This window comes from Labeo rohita, chromosome 24, assembly GCF_022985175.1.
Source record: "Labeo rohita strain BAU-BD-2019 chromosome 24, IGBB_LRoh.1.0, whole genome shotgun sequence".
Classification (NCBI taxonomy): Eukaryota; Metazoa; Chordata; class Actinopteri; order Cypriniformes; family Cyprinidae; genus Labeo; species Labeo rohita.
In genome coordinates, this window is record NC_066892.1 from 11276500 (window position 1) to 11296842 (window position 20343).

At 33.8% G+C, this 20343-nt stretch overlaps 1 protein-coding gene across 11 annotated transcripts in view; it reads left to right on the plus strand.

Annotated features, from left to right (window-relative positions):
* The window catches only part of phldb2b (pleckstrin homology-like domain, family B, member 2b), a 60155-nt gene that overhangs the window by 32979 nt on the left and 6833 nt on the right, over positions 1-20343 (plus strand). For 2 of the 11 annotated variants that reach the window (XM_051097850.1, XM_051097859.1), the window contains 12 exons: positions 621-761; positions 1781-1918; positions 5231-5359; positions 7527-7682; positions 9846-9956; positions 10077-10166; positions 10903-11037; positions 12318-12491; positions 12830-13012; positions 13095-13238; positions 14498-14603; positions 18594-18792. In XM_051097850.1, coding sequence (XP_050953807.1) covers positions 621-761; positions 1781-1918; positions 5231-5359; positions 7527-7682; positions 9846-9956; positions 10077-10166; positions 10903-11037; positions 12318-12491; positions 12830-13012; positions 13095-13238; positions 14498-14603; positions 18594-18792 — 1706 coding nt within the window. The remainder of the gene's footprint in view (positions 1-620; positions 762-1780; positions 1919-5230; positions 5360-7526; positions 7683-9845; positions 9957-10076; positions 10167-10902; positions 11038-12317; positions 12492-12829; positions 13013-13094; positions 13239-14497; positions 14604-18593; positions 18793-20343) is intronic. The other 9 variants (XM_051097851.1, XM_051097855.1, XM_051097853.1 and 6 more) reach the window with 9 other exon arrangements.

Below are 20343 nucleotides of genomic sequence, written 5' to 3' on the forward strand. Positions count from 1 at the left end.
TTTTTTTTCCTCAGAATTGTGAGATATAAACTCACAATTTTTAGTTATAATGTCCAGTTCTGAGGGGGAAAAAGACGGATGTTTTTCTCAAAATTTGCGAATTTATGTCTCACAATTCTGAGAAAATTATCAGAATTGCGAGTCTGTGTCACGCAATTAAAAATTTCTGATTAAAAAGTCCCAAGGCAACCGTTATAAGTGTAATTCACTTTAATTTTTTAATTAACATTTGAAGTGTTTAGTGTTACATTAGTATTATTTGTATAGTATTATAGTATTTATTAATATTTCAAAATGGCTTTTATAATAAAAATTTTATTTTTCATTTCAATTTTAGTTTAGGTTTAATCATTTTATGTGCTGCTTGTCATTTTTATAATTTTCAAATATTTTTTTTTCCCATTTAATTTATTCTTATTTCAGTTGTAGTCATTTTAGTGCTAAAAATTTCAGTTATATGTCTATTTTATTTTAGCTTTTTTAGAATTTCCAACTTTTTATTATTAATAGTTTTTATGTATTTTTTTTATTTTAAACTTACCTAATGTCATGTACGTATTACACTTTATATTGCATTGTTCAGTACACTTGTCTGGTTGCTTATATTATCATGTCTTCAGCAGGCACCTGAAGACGACACACAGCTGAAGCTGGACGTGAGACGCATAGAGGAGGAGAGGATCCAGGTCCTGAACAATATGGAAGAATTAGAGCTAAAGATCAAAGACCTGGACAACCAGATGGAAGAGTCCATCAGAGAGGTACAGTAGACACATCTACAGGTCAGGGAGGACGTGGGAGAGATCAGGGATGGTGGGAGCAGTGACGGGAGAGTGTCTATTGCATGTGGGAGAGTTGTGCATGTGGCGAAGTAATCAAGAGCTGTGATGAGGACCACAGCTAGACAAGAAGGTCTGACCTGCCAAGACTAAATCTGGTTTACTTTCTCTCACTTAAAGCCTCACTTTCTCTGTTTTTCCCTTTAAATGATACACTTCATTCCTGATTCGATACCTCCATCGTTCCTTCTCCACTGTAATGCACTTTTTTCTTTCCAAATGTCCTCAAATGTCCTCATTCTTTTGATTCCTTAACATTCTACTAAGGTTTAAAGGCCTAGGTAAATTTGCCAAAAAAATAAAAATTCTGTCCTTTGTTCATCTTCAGAACACAAATTAAGATATTTGATGAAATCCAAGAGCCTTCTGAACCTACATAGACAGCAATGCAACTGACACGTTTAAGGCCCAGAAAGGTAGAAAGGACATTGTTAAAATAACAGAACGATTTGGAACGGCATGAGTAATTAATAACAGAATTTTCGTATCCTTTTAAGCTGGTTTTAGTCACTGAAAAGTTGTTCATTAAGCCCAAGGTCCAAAGCACAAGTAAAAGCTATAGCTAAGTTGTCCTTCAAGCAGAAACTCCCATCTCTTGATTAATTATACGTAGTTAGGTTGGTCTTGTGCCAGCAGTACCTGCTAAGTCAGCTGTTCCATTAGAGCCCCATTCAGTAAATCCAGAATGTCAGTGTTGTGCTCTAGTTTTATGGCGTTAGGCTTTTATAGGTTTAGAACGTGGGCCCCTTTTTATTTGTGTAAAATGAGGCACCTTCTAGGTGGTCCAGATTGTAGTGACATTACATCACAGTTTGCCACGAAATCATTGAATTTGTTCCAGTAGTTACTGTAAGTGATGCTGAATTTTTGTGATGGATTTGGATTTTGTTTAAAATAGATCTTAAGTCAAAAATGAAGAATGAGTTTATGTGTGTGTTTAGTTGGAAGTGGAGCGCGCTCTGTTGGAAGGCGAGCAGGATTCGGAGACGGCTCAGCTACAGCAGGAGAAAGACGCTCTGGAGCAACTTAAAGAGAAGATGGCTGACATCGAGAACAAAGCGCAGACGGAAAAATCTCAGGTATGCGTCCGTGATAAAGTTTGTTTATCAGTGCTGGGGAGTACTTAACTATACTTGGTGACGCTACTTACTTAACTCAAATGCTCTCTTCTAAACTGTCCTTTCTTTTGATATGTACAGTAGTCAGATTCAGACATTTCATATATATTCAGACAGTAGTGTGCTTTTGATATAAATATCAAAAGCACACTACTTTCTTCTCCAGGTATTAAGACATCTATGGCTAAATATAACATAAATTATGTCTCTTAATAAAATATGTAGTTGAAAACATGAAAGACTGACGTTATTTTAAAAAACATTGTTTTATACATATTTTGGACTATGGGGCGCCACTATTTTACTGACATGAAATGGTTGCAATCTGTGAGCTACTGGTGCTACCTGCTACCACAACACAATTCAGAAAATGAAATACTGGATACAAGCGTAGGCTTAAATCAAATGCCATACTGTCGATTTTCCCCACAAGGAGTCTGAACGCCCCCGATATCGAGTGAAATTCACACCGAGAAACTCCTTCAGTGGCTGCGGCGTCAATACAAGCATCCTGCCAGGATGGGATCTAGCGTTTCTTGTCTCTGCCATTTGTAAGCTGTGGTCTACTAAAAATCTCAAAGGCATCAGGGCTGAAGTGGAGAGAGCAAAGATGTAGGTCTTTAGGAAGTTTTATTCGTCCACAGGCATCTTACCATTCTTTTTTTCCTCTTCTTATCGCTAAGAAAGCAATGAAGGCTTGCATCACTTCTCTTGTTGCCCTTCGACTGAAAATTACAACCAAAAGCCGCACAATGTGGCATCATATCAGTATTTCGTTTTCTGAGTTGTGTTGCAGTAAAAATAGCAACAGGTAGTGCCAGTAGCTCAGAGTCCAACTATTTCATGTCATTGAAATAATTGCACTCCCCATAGTTCAAAATTTGTATAATATGATGAGGATTTTTTTAAATAGCGTAAATCTTTAAAGGGTTTTCTACTACATATTTCAGTAAGAAACATAATTTATGTTATATTAAACAATACAAGTCTTAATACCCGGGCTTCCCTTTAAAGAAATTAGAGAAGTACTTGTGAGGTATTTTGTAGCCAGTTTCTGTTTATCATTGGTTTTGAGTCTGTTACAGAAGTTAGCATGTTTCGTTATTAAGTTTTATTGTAGATTTTAGAGCTGCAAAACGATTAGTCACGATTAATCGATTAAAAATAAAAATGTATGTTTACATACTATATGTGTGTACTGTGTATATTTATTATGTATATAAAAATACACACACATACGTGTATATATTAAGGAAAATTGTTAGATAATATATATTAATATATATAATATTATAATCTATAATAGAAATTATATACAAGTGTTTACATACAAATACATACAATTTTTTTTTTTTTTAAATATACATGTGTGTGTATTTATATATACATAATAAATATACACAGTGCTCACACATATGTAAATATGTAAACATAACTAACGCACATAAAATTCATATGAATTGCATATGAGTGTCTCAGTTGTCCTCGGTGTGAAACAAAACTAATTTTGAACCGAATAATCGTGAGTAATTGTTTTGCAGCTCCAGTAGATTCATGGTACCCTAATTGAGATTTGTTGCTTTGTTGTGCCAGATAAATGCGGTTCAAGGAGAAGTCCACTTCCAGAACAAAAATGTACAGATAATGTACTCACCCCCTTGTCATCCAAGATGTTCATGTCTTTCTTTTTTCAGTTGTAAAGAAATTGTGTTTTTTGAGGAAAACATTTCAGGTTTTTTCTCCATATAATGGACTGATATGGTGCCCCGAGTTTGAACTTCCAAAATGCAGTTTAAATGCGGTTTCTAACGATCTCAGATGTGGTTGTAAACGTTCCCAGCTGAGGAAGAAGGGTCTTATCTAGCAAAAAGAGCGTTATTTTCATTAAAAAAAATACAGTTTAAATACTTTTTAATCTTGCTGGTCTTGTCTTGCTCTCCCTGAACTCTGTGTATTCTGGCTCAAGACAGTTAGGGTATGTCGAAAAACTCTCGTATTTTCTCCCTCAACTTCAAAAATCATTTAAAAATTCTCCGACATCACTGCAGAAGTACCGACACAGTCTTTGCAAAGTGAACATGCAAAGAAGATCAAACACCCTTAACAAAAAAGGTAAAACAGCGATATAGGGCGATTTTGAAGCTGAGGGAGAACATGAGATGGGAGTTTTTAGACATAGCCTGTCATGACCCGAAACAAAAACAGAGGTCGAGAAAAAACCGAGACAAGCGTTTGACATTAAAAAGTATATATATTGTATTATTTTTATGAAAATAATGAATTGTTTTGCTAGGTAAGTCCCTTCTTCCTCACTGGGATCGTTTGAAACCGCATTTGCGATCGTTTGAAGCCGCAACAAATCTGTAAATTATTGTTCTGGAAGTGGACTTCTCCTTTAAGTTTTATTATCAGATGGAAATGTATTTAAAAGATATTGCCCCCTTAAATAACTTTAGTGCAGCTGGCTACTTTTGCTTCTAGTGTTGCTAATGGCTTTTTTTTAAAAAGGTGGTTAAATTTAGTTTTGCTAAGCTATGCTTTCAAAGTATCTTTGCCCCAGCACCTCTGTATATAGAATATAAAGTTTACAATTCATAAGTTTACAATACATGTATTACTTCTGAAATATGAATTATAGAGCCTTAGATTCATTTGCATTTCACAAACACATACACACACACTTGCACTTCCTGGCAGCTTCTCACAGTTGGTAATCCCAGGTCTGCTCTAAATACACCTCTGCTAAACTGAGTGACACCACACACTGTGTTGATGCAGGGGATTTCTAAGACAGGAGCTGGTGGAAATCCTGGCACCTGCGTCTCAAGTTCAGCCTGACTTCCGGCTCATTCATTCATTTAGCCTGGCAGCTGCACGGACACTTGAGATACAAACTTTTTAGCTGACGGTCCATTTCTGGGCACTAACTCTTATAGAGGATGGTTGATTTGTTCACTTAAGTTCCACTGCGATTAGGCTGTTGCCGCCTATTGAGGCCATTCGAGTTGTTAGCATTTAAAGTTGCCACTTGTTAATTTCAGTTCAACTCAAACTGATTTCTAAAGCATTTTTCAGTTGTTTATTTATGTTGATAACATCAGCAATCGTTTTCCTTCACTTTCATGTTCTTCATTTAATTCAACACCTCCACCCCCATCATGCCCTACTTGTGCTGTTACTGACTGTGTAGTAACTAACCCTGCCCACCCCACCTGTCCCGGCACTAACCCTCCTTCTCTCCTCTCTCCCTGCATCCTACGCGCGTACGTGCAGGACAAAGCCAAGCTAGATGCGGAGCGTGTAAAGTTAGAGCGACTGGCGCATCTGCTTGCAGAGCAGAAGACTCAGTTGGACACCTGCCCCGAAGCCTTGAAAGAGCAACTTCAGCTGCAGCTCTGCAGGGTCAGTACTCACACACAGCCTTCATCCGCCTCTTCCTCATAACCGAGTCCTTGTCCTCTTCATCCCTTGTGCTTGCATCTGTCTCATCTCCATGAGACATTTCGGCTGACTTTCTTCTCATATGTTGCATGCGCTTCCTGTATGTTTGGAATGTATTGCATAATTAAAAAAAAAAAAAAAAAAATCTTTATTTTTATCATTTTTGTTTAATATAATCTGTTAATAATACTGTTCTTAACACCAATTTAATTTTAATGTAATTTAAAACTTAATAATCATTTTTAAGTCTAAATAGTTATACAGTTTTGTGCATGTGGAAATATTAAGCACATTTTCCCACAAATTCACATTACCCTAATCTGAAAAATGTCTCAGTTTAATTGTGTAATACAATGTAGTGTTTTTCTATAAAATATATATATTATATATATAATATATTCTAACGTTTTTTTCCCTTTTTTTGGCATTTCAAGTCTAAATATTTTCAGATTTTTGTGCAAGTATGCAACTAAAATTAATATAATTAAATATATCTATTTTAGCATCGAGATTTATAGTTTAATATTTGGAATTAGTTATATATATATATGTATATTCCATTTACTTTTGAACTTTCTCCTTTTTTTTAGCATTATTAAGTAAGTTTTAAATATAGTTTGTATAAAATATCTTTTTAGTTTTATTAAATTGTTACGTAGCTATAATGTTATATATTAATGTTGTATTGCAAAAAATGTATTCATTTCTTATTAATATAAATATAAATTCTTATTAATATTCTAAATGTTTTACAATACAATTACAATATTTTTCTTCTGTTTAAACTAAATTCTCTAAATTTAATTCTGTAATAAAATGTAGTTGTTTTTGCATCATTATATATATTTTAATAAATATATATTCATGATGATGATTGATGATGATGATTATTGTTGTTGTTATTATTATTATTATTATTTGATTTATTTATTTTGGTATTTTAAGTCTAAATATTTACAGATTTTTGTGCATGTGCAAATATTAAACACATTTCCCCCTCAAATTCACATTACCATAATCCAAAAAAATTGCATTATCATAATAGTAACGCATTGTAATTATTATTTATGTATGTAATTATTGTTATTTTAAAATCATTGAGATTTGATTTTTAATATTTAAAATTAGTTTTTATTTTTATATTTTCCATTTTCATTTGAACTTTAATGAATCATTTTATTAGTGTAATAGTTATTTTAATAGAAATAGAAATATGTAATAGAATATATGTAATAGAAATTTTCGTTTTAGTTTTAGTAAATCAAGTTAACTAGTTATAATGTTTTTTGTATTTTATTTAGATCTAAATGTCATATTGGGAAAAACCATTTTTATTAAATTATTGTTTTACAATACATTAATTTATTAAAATGTTTTACAATACAATTACTTTTTTTAAGTAAATTTAATTTGTAAAATGTGTTTTCTGCATTACTATATATGTTTTAATAAATATATAATAATAATTTATTATTATTATTATTGGGTTTATCCTTCAAATTATTCTAATGAAGGTTTTTTTTTTTTATTGTGGGGAAAAGGGGTGCTTAACAGTCATAAAATCATTTCACAGTGCTAAAAATCTACAAACATCATTTCTTATTTCCTTGTCCCAGTCATGTTTCATTCTTAAGTTTCATGAGATTCACCCTGATAGGCTGATACACAATCCCTGACAGTGACCACATAAGATGTTAATTAAGTTATAGGAAGGAAGGAGGTTATTTAAAGCTGGCAGGCGTTGAATGAAAGTGTGGCGTACAGTAGCTGTTTCTGTGATGGCTCGGAATGGCTGCAGTGTTTCTTTACGTCGCTGAAGTTCACGTTATGTGAGTGTTGACGTGATTGATCTCTAAAGGTCAGCGGTGATGGGTGAAAGTTGTGGCAGGTCCTCTGTTCCCTGGCATGTCGCAGCGCATGTTTATAGCTGTGTTTGGCCTGCTTCCAGCAGGGTGAAACCTTAACTCCTGTCTCCATCCCTGGGGAGGCTGCTGGAGCAGAGGGGATTTGGTGTGAACTTTTGTTGGCTTCTTTGAGGCTTGTTGAACTGGGAGTATTACAACATCTTTCCAGTTTGAATATATAGTTCTAGCACAAATGTAGACCTTCATATGTTTCTGTGTATCAGGATGCAGAGACGCTAGAGGTGGAGACCAAGCGATTTGAAGATCTAGAGTTTCAACAGCTGGAACGAGAGAGTCGTCAGGATGAGGAGAAAGAAAATCAGACTCAACACATTCTCAGGGAGATCGCTGAATACCAGAGGAGCACCGTCACACGGAAGGTGAGTTTCCTGGATATGCATTCATCAGCCTATTGTTGCCTTTAAGTCATCCTGGAAAGTTCTTACTTATGAGTAATAGGAATTTTATGTGCGTTCAAATGATTTGATGGACAGAAAGAGAAAAGGTTTTTATAAGACTTATATAAATACCAAATTAACCCAGCTCTTAATGCATGTTTTTTTCCTTGTGGAGCATCTGTGAGCATTTGAACCTTCTGTAATAGTTGCATATGAGTCTCTCAGTTGTCCTCAGTGTGAAAAGATAGATATCAAAATCATACACTCATTGTTGGAAAGGGTTTAAATACACAAAAATGCTGGAAAACCAAAGAATTTGTGGGACCTGAAGGATTTTTCTGAAGAACAGCGGGCAGTTTAACTGTTCAGGACAAACAAGGGACTCATGAACAACTATCACTAAACAAAAAAACACAACTGTGGATCATTCAGGTAACAACACAGTATTAAAGGAGAACTCCACTTCCAGAACAATAATTCACAAATAACGTACTCACCCCCTTGTCATCCAAGATGTTCATGTCTTTCTGTCTTCAGTCAATGAAGAAATTGTGGTTTATGACGAAAACATTTTCTGCATATAATGGACTCCCCCGATTTTGAACTTTCAAAATGTAGTTTAAATGCAGCTTCATATGATCTTATCGCTAGATAAGACCGAGGACGAACGGTCTTATCTAGCGAAACGATCTGTCATTTTATTTTATTTTTTAAAAAATTTTTTTAATACTTTTTAAGCACAAAAGCTTGTGTAGCACAGGCTCTGGGATGCACGTTCACGACGCTACGTATTATTATATCGCATCGAAAGGTCACGCGGAACGTAGGCAGAACTACAAACCCAGTGTTTACAAAGCGAACGCGCAAGACTAAGAAAGTGCAAGTACGTTTGTAAACACTGTTTACAAGCAAAAAGGTACAACGATGTCCTCCTCTCAAGTTGTGTGAGAAAATAAGATGGAGTTTTTCGGCATACTCAGTACACAGACGATGAACTTACACGTGATTTGTAGTAGTGATGGAAAGTTTGGATCGTTTTACAGACTTGGACCTTTGAGTCTCATTCAGCAAAATGAACAAATCTTTTTTTGAGTCATTTCATTCATTTTAGCAAAATATAAATAAAATATTACGTGTTCCTTCCCTAACACATCTACTGCTTACACAAACATTGATCACACTACAAACAAGACAAAACTATAATGTTATAAGAAACAGAAAACATGAATTCATTGTTACACACTGTTTGACCTCAACTCTTATCTAAAAAGTTTTCGGGTTTGAGTCGTTCATTCATCACGTGACAGCACCATAAGATGAACGAACGACTTGAGACACCCGATGACTCGAATCAGGTGAACTAATTCCAGTACAGAACCTAATAGGATGTTGTGCATGTGCGACTGCACGAATCACTCCCCGGGACGACTCGTTCTTCCCGAGTCACATTAAAGATTTGTTCAAAATGAAAAGAATCGTTCAAGAATGACCCATCACTAATTCGTAGCATCATGGACGCGCATCCCAGAGCCTGTGCTACACAAGCTTTTGTGCTTAAAAAGTATTAAAAAAATTATTTTTCGAAAAACATGACCGATCGTTTCCCTAGGTAAGACCCTTCTTTCTCAGCTGGGATCATTTAGAGCCCTTCAAAGCTGCATTTAAACTACATTTTGGAAGTTCAAAATCGGGGCACCAGTGAAGTCCATTATATGGAGAAAAATCCTGAAATGCTTTCCTCAAAAACCATAATTTCTTCACGACTGAAGACAGAAAGACATGAACATAATTATTTGTGAATTGTTGTTCAGGAAGTGGAGTTCTCCTTTAAGAATCAAGTGTATGTAAACTTTTGAACAGGGTAATTTTTATAAATTCAACTATTATTTTCTCTTGTGGACTATATGTAAACATCTTTTATGTGAAATTATCTTATTCAGGTCAGTACTAAATAAACAATAACATGCATTTTGTGTGATCCCTCTTATTTTGGTAAAATAATTAATATTTTGCAGATTCTGAAAGGGGGATGTAAACTTTTGACATCAACTGTAGTTAACTATTTGACTAGTTTTCAAAGCTAAGGCTCAAAGAAAATATGTAAGTATGATCATTTCAACACGTTTATATGTGTCGCTCCTTTAGGAGAGGCTGCTGGCCCTGAAGAAACAGTATACCCAGATTTCCCAGCAGGCTCAGAGGGACAAGGACAACTTTGTAAAGGAAAAGAACAATCTTCAAATGATGCTACAGCGGGTATGTCTGTGCAATATTAATACACAGCCATGCTACGCTGCCTTTTGGTCCTTTATTGCACACTACAAGTTGTTTTTGGTGCTTCTGAATCATGATAGGTTTTCTTGCTTTTGTTTACAGGAAAAGGAGAATCTTGTTAACTTGGAAAAGAAATATTCTGAGCTCACTGGAGCATTGGGTTTTCCTGTCAGTCCCATCAGTATGAAGGAGGTAAGTCGGGCTGGATTGTGTCTTCTCTGTGAATTTAAAGGATTAGTTCTCTTCCAGAATAAAAATTTCCTGATAATTTCATCACCCCAATGTCATCCAGGATGTTCATGTCTTTCTTTCTTTCTTCAGTCGAAAAGAATTTAAGGTTCTTGAGGAAAACATGCGTGAAGTCGAGCAAGTGCAAGATGAGCATTTGTGGTTGAAAAGTATATAAATCTTCATTTGTTTTAGAAAATGGCCGATCGTTTCGTTAGACAAGACCCTTATTCTTTGCTGGGATTGTGTAGAGTTCTTTGAAGCTGCATTGAAATTGCAATTTGGACCTTCAACTTGTTGATCCCCATTGAAGTCCACTGTATGGAGAAAACTCCTGGAATGTTTTCCTCAAAATAATTTCTTTTTGACTGAAAAAAGAAAGACATGAACATCTTGGATGACATGAGGGTGAGTAAATTATCAGGAAAAGTTTATACTGGAAGTCAACTAATCCTTTAAGGCAAATCTTCTTTTGACATCCTCTCTTGGTCTGCACATGTGTTATGAGCCTGAGCACCATGTGTGGCTGCCTCAAAGTGTTACTGTAACACAATGAAGGGAACTACAGTAAATAAGGAAGACCTCACTTTGATCGCTTTTTGCCCTCATCACGACCCTTGCAACCTGGAAATCTTTAGTTGCAGAGGGTTGTTTGTGTTTCCTCACCGTGGAAACAGGGTCTTTTTCCCCTGTATTCCAGGACTGCTTCCAGTTGGCCGACGTGTGTCCGCCTCATAGTGAATTTTGCCATGCCCACAAAACCCTGTCTCCACTTCCTGCTGACCTCCTGATGTTTTCTTCTCTTCTTTCCTCTCTGACTATCAAAAACGCTGAGGTAACGCATTAGCAAAGTGCATGCAAGATAATGTTTGTTGCTCGTTTCCTGCTTTCCAGAATACCTCCTAACATGCCGCTTCTCTGGGTAGTTAAGTTTATAATGCTCTTAAAATAACCTCTAATTATTTCCTCTTTACTGGTTTATCAGTGCTTTAAATTCCTTGGAAGTCTTTGTTTGGTTTCCTTAAAGATTAACTGAATTAAATGTTTATTTATTTATAATGTAATGTTTTTTTTTTGTTTTTTTTAATTTCATAAAATGATTTAACTTTTTATTTTTATGTTACTAATTCATCTGTTATTTATTTTAAATTTTAAATTTCACTTTTAATTTGATTTCCTGTTGAATTTGTTTTCTTTTCACTTCGATTTAGTTTTAAATTAGATGTCATATTATATTACTATATAATAATACTAACACTAATAATAATAATAATAATAATAATAATTCATAAAAATGATTTTCCTTTCTCTTTGATTTTTTTTTAATTAGATGCAGTATACTACAGTACAATAATCATAATAATAATAATAGTATAGTAAATCATATTTATATACACATTTTTATAAATAAATATTATAATAATTTGATTACCTTTTGCTTAGATTTTTAACATGAATCATATACTATATAATAATAATTCATAAAATTATTTCCTTTTATCTTTGATTTTAGTATATGAGATGTCATATACTACTTTATAACAACAACAACAACAGTAATGCTAGTAATAATAATATATTACAAATATGAATATTTATATACACATTTTTTTATAAATGAATATTAATTAAATTATTATAATTTGATTTCCTTTTGCATAGGTTTTTAACAGATGTCATATATTATATAATAGTAATAAGTATTTATTTAAAAAATAAATAAATATATAGATTTTTAAATATGTATCATGCCATTTATTACATGTCATTACAAGGTCATTTAATTAATTTATTTTTTTATTATAATTTTAATTTATTTATTTTAATTTTTATTTTAACTTTTTTATTTTATCAATTCATCTGTTTTTATGTGTTTTAATTTCATTATTTTTATTTTTTTTATTTGAGTAATTCTTGTAAAAAAAAAAAAAAAAAAATATATATATATATATATATATATATATATGTTTTATGTTTTAATTTTTTTTCTTCTTCAAATTTGTGATTCATCTGTTATTAATATGCTTGTCATTAATCATTTTAACCTACTTGACTATATGATTTTTTTCCTATTCACCCCTCTTCCCCCCCCATTTTCCGAATGGTTTATTCCAGGGCTATGTTACAGTCAATGAGATCAATGAACTGTACTCTCAGCTGGGGGTAGATCCCACCCCAGACCCCCTCCCCACCCAAGCCCAGTCCTCTCCTGATGCCCCTGCCACAGGGACTGACCCCAGCCCTGACCCCAGTCCTGCGGAAAGCACAGTCCCGCCGGGAGAGGGTGAGGTGTGTGATCAGGATGGTTTATATGTGTTAGGAATTAAGCGTGTCCAGGATTTAGTTTGGATTTAGTGTGCACATGCCAAGTATTGGAAAGGTCATGCTACATGGTCACTGTGGGATTTCATGGTATTTGTATTGGGATTTGTTTTATTTGATTTTACTATCTCTAATTCTTTCTAAATTAAAGGGGTCATATCATCCATACAAATATAATATTGTTGTAAAACATCAAAACAAATTCAGTTTTATGATATGACCCCTTTTAAACAAACTAGCCTATCAGCTCCCCTTTTTCTAGCTTACTTATTTTCTGATTTTCTTTTTACCTGTCTTTCCCAAAGCTGTCTCCCTCTTTCTGTCCACTGTCATCCTCCATCCCTTCTTCCTCTTTCACGGCATGCTCTCGCCCCAATCCTAAACCTCCCTCTGTGCACTGGCCTGAAGACATGGTCACCTTCCTCAGCCCTTCTCCTTCTCCTCCTCCTCCTCCTCTACCTGCCAAAAAACAGCGCCGCCACAGGCAGGTAAACTTTGTGAGTACTGTATGTGTGTACATATGAGTGCAACTATTATGACTTTTCTTACCTTTAACCTTCGGTTCCTCAGCATTTCCGCACTCTAGAAGAAAGGAAGAGGTACGGTAAAGAAGGCGGAGCTCATTTGAGTGACACTCTTCCTCGGAAGAAGACTCAGCCCACCATAACCCCACAATTCACCTGTGCCACCCTGGGTCGTAATATACCGTCTAAAGTAAGAATGCATTATACATTTGCATATTTCCATAAAAGTCACTAATGTGCATTTTATTGCATTTATATGGAATGTCGTAGTTTTAAATATACAGTGGTCCATTTCTTTATTAATTTTCTTTTATTTTTAATTCTCATTTAAATTTTCTTATATTTAAATTGTATTAAACTTTTATTTTATAAAAGTAAGAATATATTATACATTTGCATATTTCCACAAAAGTCACTAATACACATTTTATTACATTTATATAAAGATTGTTATAGTCTTAAATATATAATAGCCTATTCATGTATTTATTTATAATTTCATTAATTTTTTAGATATTCTTTTTTTATATCTTAATTTTTAAATTGTATTAAACTAGAATTTAATAAAAGTACAAATATATTATACATTTGCATATTTCCATAGAAGTCACTAATGCAAATTTTATTGCATTTATATACAGTTTGTTAGCCTTAAATGTACAGTGGCTTATTTATTTATTTTTAATTTCATTGAAATATTTTATTTTTTTCATATTTTCATTATTTAATTGTATTAAACTTTTATTTTATAAAAGAATACATTGTACATTTGCCTGTTTATTTATTTATTTATTTATTTATAATTTCATTTTATTGTTTAGATATTCTTTTTTTTTTCATTTTTTAAAATTACATTATACATTTGCATATTTCCATAAGTTTCCATAAGCTTATGGAAAATGCTTATTTTATTGCATTTTATTCCATTTATATACATTTTGTTATAGTCCTAAATGTACAGTGGCTTATTTATTTATTTTTATTTTTAATTTCATTAAAAAAATTGTTTTCATTTTGTAATTGTATTCAACTTCTATTTTATAAAAGTAAGAATATATTATACATTTGCATATTTACATAAAAAGTCACTTATGTGCATTTTATTGCACATTTAATTTTTGCTTTAAATATTTCACTCATTTGTGCAAGTAATTTAAGCAAATATTATCTTCTTGGTTAATATAATATAATGTAATATAATATAATTTAGTCAAAAAATAGAAAACATCTAGATATTTTTTTATTATACTGTTCAAAAGATTGGGGTGAGTAAGATTTTTAATGAATACAAGAAATGAATACATTTAATTAGCAAGGATGCATTAAATTAATCAAAAGTGACAGTAAAGACATTTATAATTTTTCAAAAACCATCTTCCTGACCTCAAATTCGAATGTTACTGTATGTATGAAGTAAAAGCTCGCTCTAACATCATCCTCTATGTTTAGTCCCATCCACCTTTAGCTCAAAGCTCCAGCTGTGGGAGTGTGTTGAACCGAGCCCTTGCCATCTCCCCAAAAGAGACACACGTGGATACACACCGCCTGCACAAGGGTAGGGCTTTCTACCTCAGACACAACACACTGTCTAAAATATACACTGTTTTTAATTAGCATTACATCACACACATCAAAGTGATGCTTTACAGTCAAACATTACCTAATCATGTATTACTTTCTGTATCCTGCAGGCAAATCTAAAAAAGGTACAGTAGTCTGCCTCGACGTGCCTGTTATATAATTTCTATTCAAATAATGTGTCTTTTGAGAGACATTCATTGCCTCAGTCATTGGCTAGTTTCAACCCCATTGCTTTTAATGAGTCTAATTTCACAGAAATGAAGGAACCTGTAGTGTTTCTTCAATTTTATGCACTGTTTGACTCACCAGGGCCTTTTATGGGTCTTATTGGACGAGGTTGAATTTTGTATGAAATAAAGCTGCTATTTTATACAGATCACAAAGGCATGAGATAATTTATTTCATACAATGGTGTGATGTTATTCTAGTAATTTGGTTCTGCATGATGAGGTGTGTCTGTAGCCATTTGTTTTTGTTTTATTTCTATTCATAGACTTTAATTATTATGTCACCCTGCTGTTTATGGTCTAGCGAGTCGATGGTGGGTGTTAATGTGTATTTTGACAGGAATGAGGCATGGCTCCTATAAAATTCCTCAAGGTTCCTCTGCAGAGTTTAGATGCAGTCAAATTATTGAAGTTTCAGCAAACTTCACTGTTGTATGAAGCACAGCGCACACAGAATCACTTTCAATCCGAACAGAGTTCTGTTGGCAAATGCGAAAACACTGTGTGATCAACTAGAAACTAGGACTGTCATGATTCCTCGATTCAATTCGAGTACTCGATATTAAAAAATCCTTGACTGCAATTTGTCCGTGTTGAGTAAACTGTAAAATACCAAAAGTGACACGAATTCTACAAATGAGAATCCATGAAATGCTTTATTAGACCATTTTCTGAGGCTGCATGATATATTAAACCCATTTAAAAAACATAACAAAGAAGGTTTAACATATGCGCTTTAATTATAGACATGTATGTAGGTTACGTACAGATTGGCTCCATTCACAGTAAATGCTGCTCCACACAAACACTTTTTATTTACATGTGTGGAGCCTGTCAAACTTCATCTTAGTATACTGCTGTGAGTTTGGCTTTATTACAATGTTCAGTCCAGAATGCCATTTTATCAAATTTATGAGGTAAATGATTTATAAATGTACGCGGACAGGCGAGTACATCAGTATATTTCTCAATATGCTAACTATTTGCACGTTTTCCACATATTTAAGAAATTACAGTGACCGTAGCATTTCTGTTGTAAGGAAATAGACAAATATTAAAGATTAAGTGAACATTTGAATTAAATGTTGTTTAGTCAATATTAAACGACAATTAGATCACAATGTTAAGTGTAAAAACAATCGTCGGGCCACTGTTGCCCTCTGCAGGCATTTGTTAAAATGCATAATGTACATTATTGTTTATATTATGGCTGTCCTCAACTAAAGATTTTTCTGGTCGACTAGTAGTCATTCATTTTAAGCATTAGCCGACTATTAGTCGCATGTTTAATGAGCCTTTATTGCCTACATAGCCTAATAGCGCAACAAAAAGCTTGCCAGCAAATATAATAATTATGAATGTGTCTGGGAAAAAACGGCAAGGAGACTGCATTAACGTTTTAATAATTAACCGATAAATAGCGCCGTCTTTGTATGCATGTTTTATACGGATTACATAATCTGAGAATATTTGTTTTCTATTTGAATTGGTTTATTTGAAAGTAGACTTTTCACTCTCTATAGATATATTTTTCATGTCTGTAAACCACATACATAGAGTTTCAAAGTTTCAAGCTCAAGTTCACAGAGACCAAGAGGACAGAAAGTGGACCCTGTTTGCTTTATTTTACAAAAGCACAACGTTTTGTTGTTATTGGCAGTGCACACAAATAAACGTAGAGTCATTACAGGTTCAAAAGATTATTACTTTTATCTGTATGACCAAAAATGACGGAGTATTTTAAGGCGCCTACATTTGTCATGCAGGGACAGCGCTACTAATCAGCTTCCACACTCCGCACAGACACTTGAATATCGCACATTTTTCTAGCTTAGCATTAGATTGAACGGCCATGTAATACATACATCCTTCAGATAATAAGCTATATTTAAGGTTGATGAATAATAGGTGAGCGTTTGGATGTCCTACCCAATGTACTATATTACCACATAGACCAGTCGTTAACGATCTGTCCGTCACGGACTGTGTGACTTCGCCACTTCCTGTAAAAATTTTTTCCTGCGACTAAGCGTCTAATAAAATTTTGGTCGACCAAGCCTCTTCTCGTCGACTAGTAGGGGGCAGCCCTAGCTTATATTATGCGTTTTAGCAGTTTGTTTAATAAAACCATATGATTATTTGCTTTTGATACTTTGTTTGAATAAAGTATTATTGCCCCATTGCTATTATGTATGTATTTTAAGTAATTTTAAAGGCAGTTGTTCGCTTGGGTCTATTATTACCACAAAAAAATAATTATCTGATTAATCGTCAGAATAATCAAATGATTACTTGATTACCAAAAAAATCAATAGTGACTGCCACCAAAATCTCCCTAGGGAAATCTTCCACGTTCAAGCGAAATTCCCTTGCACATAGATTTCTATTCCAACACCTGCAAAAATTTGCAGAACAGCAGCAAATATAACCTCACCTTTAGATTTCTAATATGAAAGCATTTCATTACCCATCATGCAAAAACACCATGTGACTCATGATCTCAGTTGTTTGTGTAGTAATTCTGTAACCACTGCCACATTAAGACTCTAGACCATCAAAACAAGCCAATCAAGACCAATTAAAGTCTCCTTATAAGGACCAATAGGAAGCGTTTGTTCCTTCTGGGTGGAAACTTTGGGCATTTATTTATTTGTTTTGTGAAGATAGTGAAAGAATGCTGGGAAGATGCAAGGAGAGGAAATGCTTCCATTCGATTTTCAACCAATATCTGACCTGATGTGTTTGTCAACTTTTTCGGTTTAATTCCCCAGCTTTGATTGTTAAATCACTAAAGCTTTTTTAAAAATGTGAGCATTATGAGTTTACTGACGAAGATGAAAAGCTTGAATGTATTGTCGGATGGTTTATCTGAAGGTCTCTTGGGTAGGATCATCAGAGAGGCGGGTCTCTGCTTTTTCTTGATGTGGTTGATGTTATCAAGGTAGTAGTGGAGTCGAGTCTCATATCCGCTGAGCTAGTTCCTAGTTGTTCTAGCTACAAGTTAAACAGTGTATCTCCAGGAGACGGGACCTAAATCTATATTAAGCGCAAATACTTCAATAAGTCTCTTTGTTTTGGACTTGTAGCTGAAGAAGGGCGTCATAAGGGATCCAATCTATGAATCGGAGTAAGGTATTCTTTCACATACACTACCGTTCAAAAGTTTGGGAAAAGATTTTATGTTTTTGAAAGAGTTCAAACTGTTTTAAAATGTAATATATTCCTGTGATGGCAAAGCTTAATTTTCACCATCATTACTCCAGTCTTCAGAAATCATTCTAAGATGCTGATTTGCCACTCAAGAAACATTTTTTATTATCAATGCTGAAAACAGTTTTGCTTCATATTTTACAGAAACTGTGATATTTTTTAGGGTTCTTTTGACAAATACAAAGTTCAAAAGAACAGCATTCGTTTGAAATATAAACAAAGTATACAAATCATACCTCAAACTTTTAAACAGTAGTGTGTGTTGTCAGGATATTATTGCACGGTGGCTGGTCTTTGTGAGCACAGTAAAGGGCCCCAGGGTGCCCCGGGCAGTGCCTTGCCAGAGGACACTGAGCTGGGCAGCAGGAATGGAGAATCTGCTCCTGGGAGTGATGTTGCTCTCTCAGGTAAAGCTGAGATAGCCCTGAAAATAGGCAGGAAGACTCATGGGATGCTTGATATTAAATGGTGTTATTTCATAGTTTTAATTACTTCTAAATTTATGTTTGCTTTGATTGGCTTCCCAGGGCACAGTCAGCAGCACATTGGCGAGGAGCACCGAACGAGGTTGAGTGATCTCGGTGGCCGGGCGTCCTCGCAGACCAACGTCTACCTGGACTCCTTTGGTTATCAAGACAATGGCCGTGCCTTTGACACGCTGAGTGTGGACAGTTCAGACAGCATGGACACCAGCATCTCTGCCTGCTCACCTGATAATGTCTCCAGGTAAGGGAGTATTTTATTTTATTTTATTTTATTTTATTTTATTTTATTTTATTTTATTTTATTTTATTTTATTTTATTTTATTTTTTGTCACTGATTCTATTTTTGGTTTTATTTTATTTTAATTTATTTAATTAAAAAAAAAAAAAAAAAAAAAAAAACGATTCTATCCATGTCTAACGAAGCCTTTATTTTTTTATTTTATTGTTTTTTTAGCAGAGATGCATTACATTGAAAAAAATTAGCAAAAATAAATTTATAATGTTATAAAATGCTGTCCTTTTGAATTTTTAATTCATCACAAAATCTTAAATCAAAAAACAACTACTTTCCACAAAAATATTAAGCAGCAATAATAATAATAACTTCATTCGAGTAAAGGCAGGGCTCTACAGTGTGACCATTTCAGTCGTATTTGCGACTGAGAACTACTGCTTGTGACTATGAAAAAATATTTAGGAGCACCATGAGGGACTGACCCGTTTAGCATATTTGTGTTTGCGCTGAGGGGAGCTTCAAAGGTTTCTGCAATGTTGAGTCATGTATCACAGACATATCTCGCGAATCCTTTCATAAACAGAGTGTAGAGAGAGTGTAAATAAGAGATTCACTGTGCAGGGTAGAGTTTCATTGACTAATGGAACTTTGTGAGATTGTGATGAACTAACATGAGTAACAGCTTTTAAAGATTTTTAAGGGAGTTTTAAGGAAGTAAATGAGATCTTGTTTAGATCTTGTGCATCTTCATTCAAACACAGTGGTGTTTCATTTATGAATGTTTATGAACATGCATTTTTAAACGAATCTAGTGAGTCAGTGATTCAATTTCCCATTCATAAAGACAGTCACTTGCTTAATTCCTGAATGAATCAGCCATTCTAACGAATCAAACGAATGAATGATTTAGTAATTAAATCAGTGACTTGCCGCCACCTACTGGCAGATTAAGTTTCATTTTTAAAGTATCTTTTCAGTTATTTAAATCATTTAATATTTCTGTCAACATGAATTTATGAATTTGATTGTACATCTCTGAGTCCCATTAAACAGTCCCATTTCGTTAATACTGATTTTATTTGATGGTAACTTATTCTTATTCTTTATTCTGTTGTTTTAATTAGAAATTTATTTAAAAAGCTTAAAAGATATCATTTGTAAAAAATTTGACATGACATACTTTTAATAATGCTAGAAAAATGCCATACCTGTGTATGGCATTTTTCTAGCTTTATTAATTCCCCTGTAAATCACTTTAAGGAGTCAAATATCACCTCGTAATGGGAAGGCTCATTTTTGATCAGATTTTTTTTATTATTGATCAGAAGGTGCTGCTAAAATTTTGACTGTGCTCCTAAATTTTAAGAAAATTAAATAAAAAAAAAAAGAAAGTCAGCGCAGAGCCCTAAAAGGCTGTTAAAACTTCAGCTTTGCTATCACAAAAAATAGCTACATTTTAAAATATATATGACACAAAACAGATATTTTAAATTGTAATAATATTTTGCATTATTGCTGTTCTTACTGTGTTTTTGATCAAATAAATAGACCCTTGG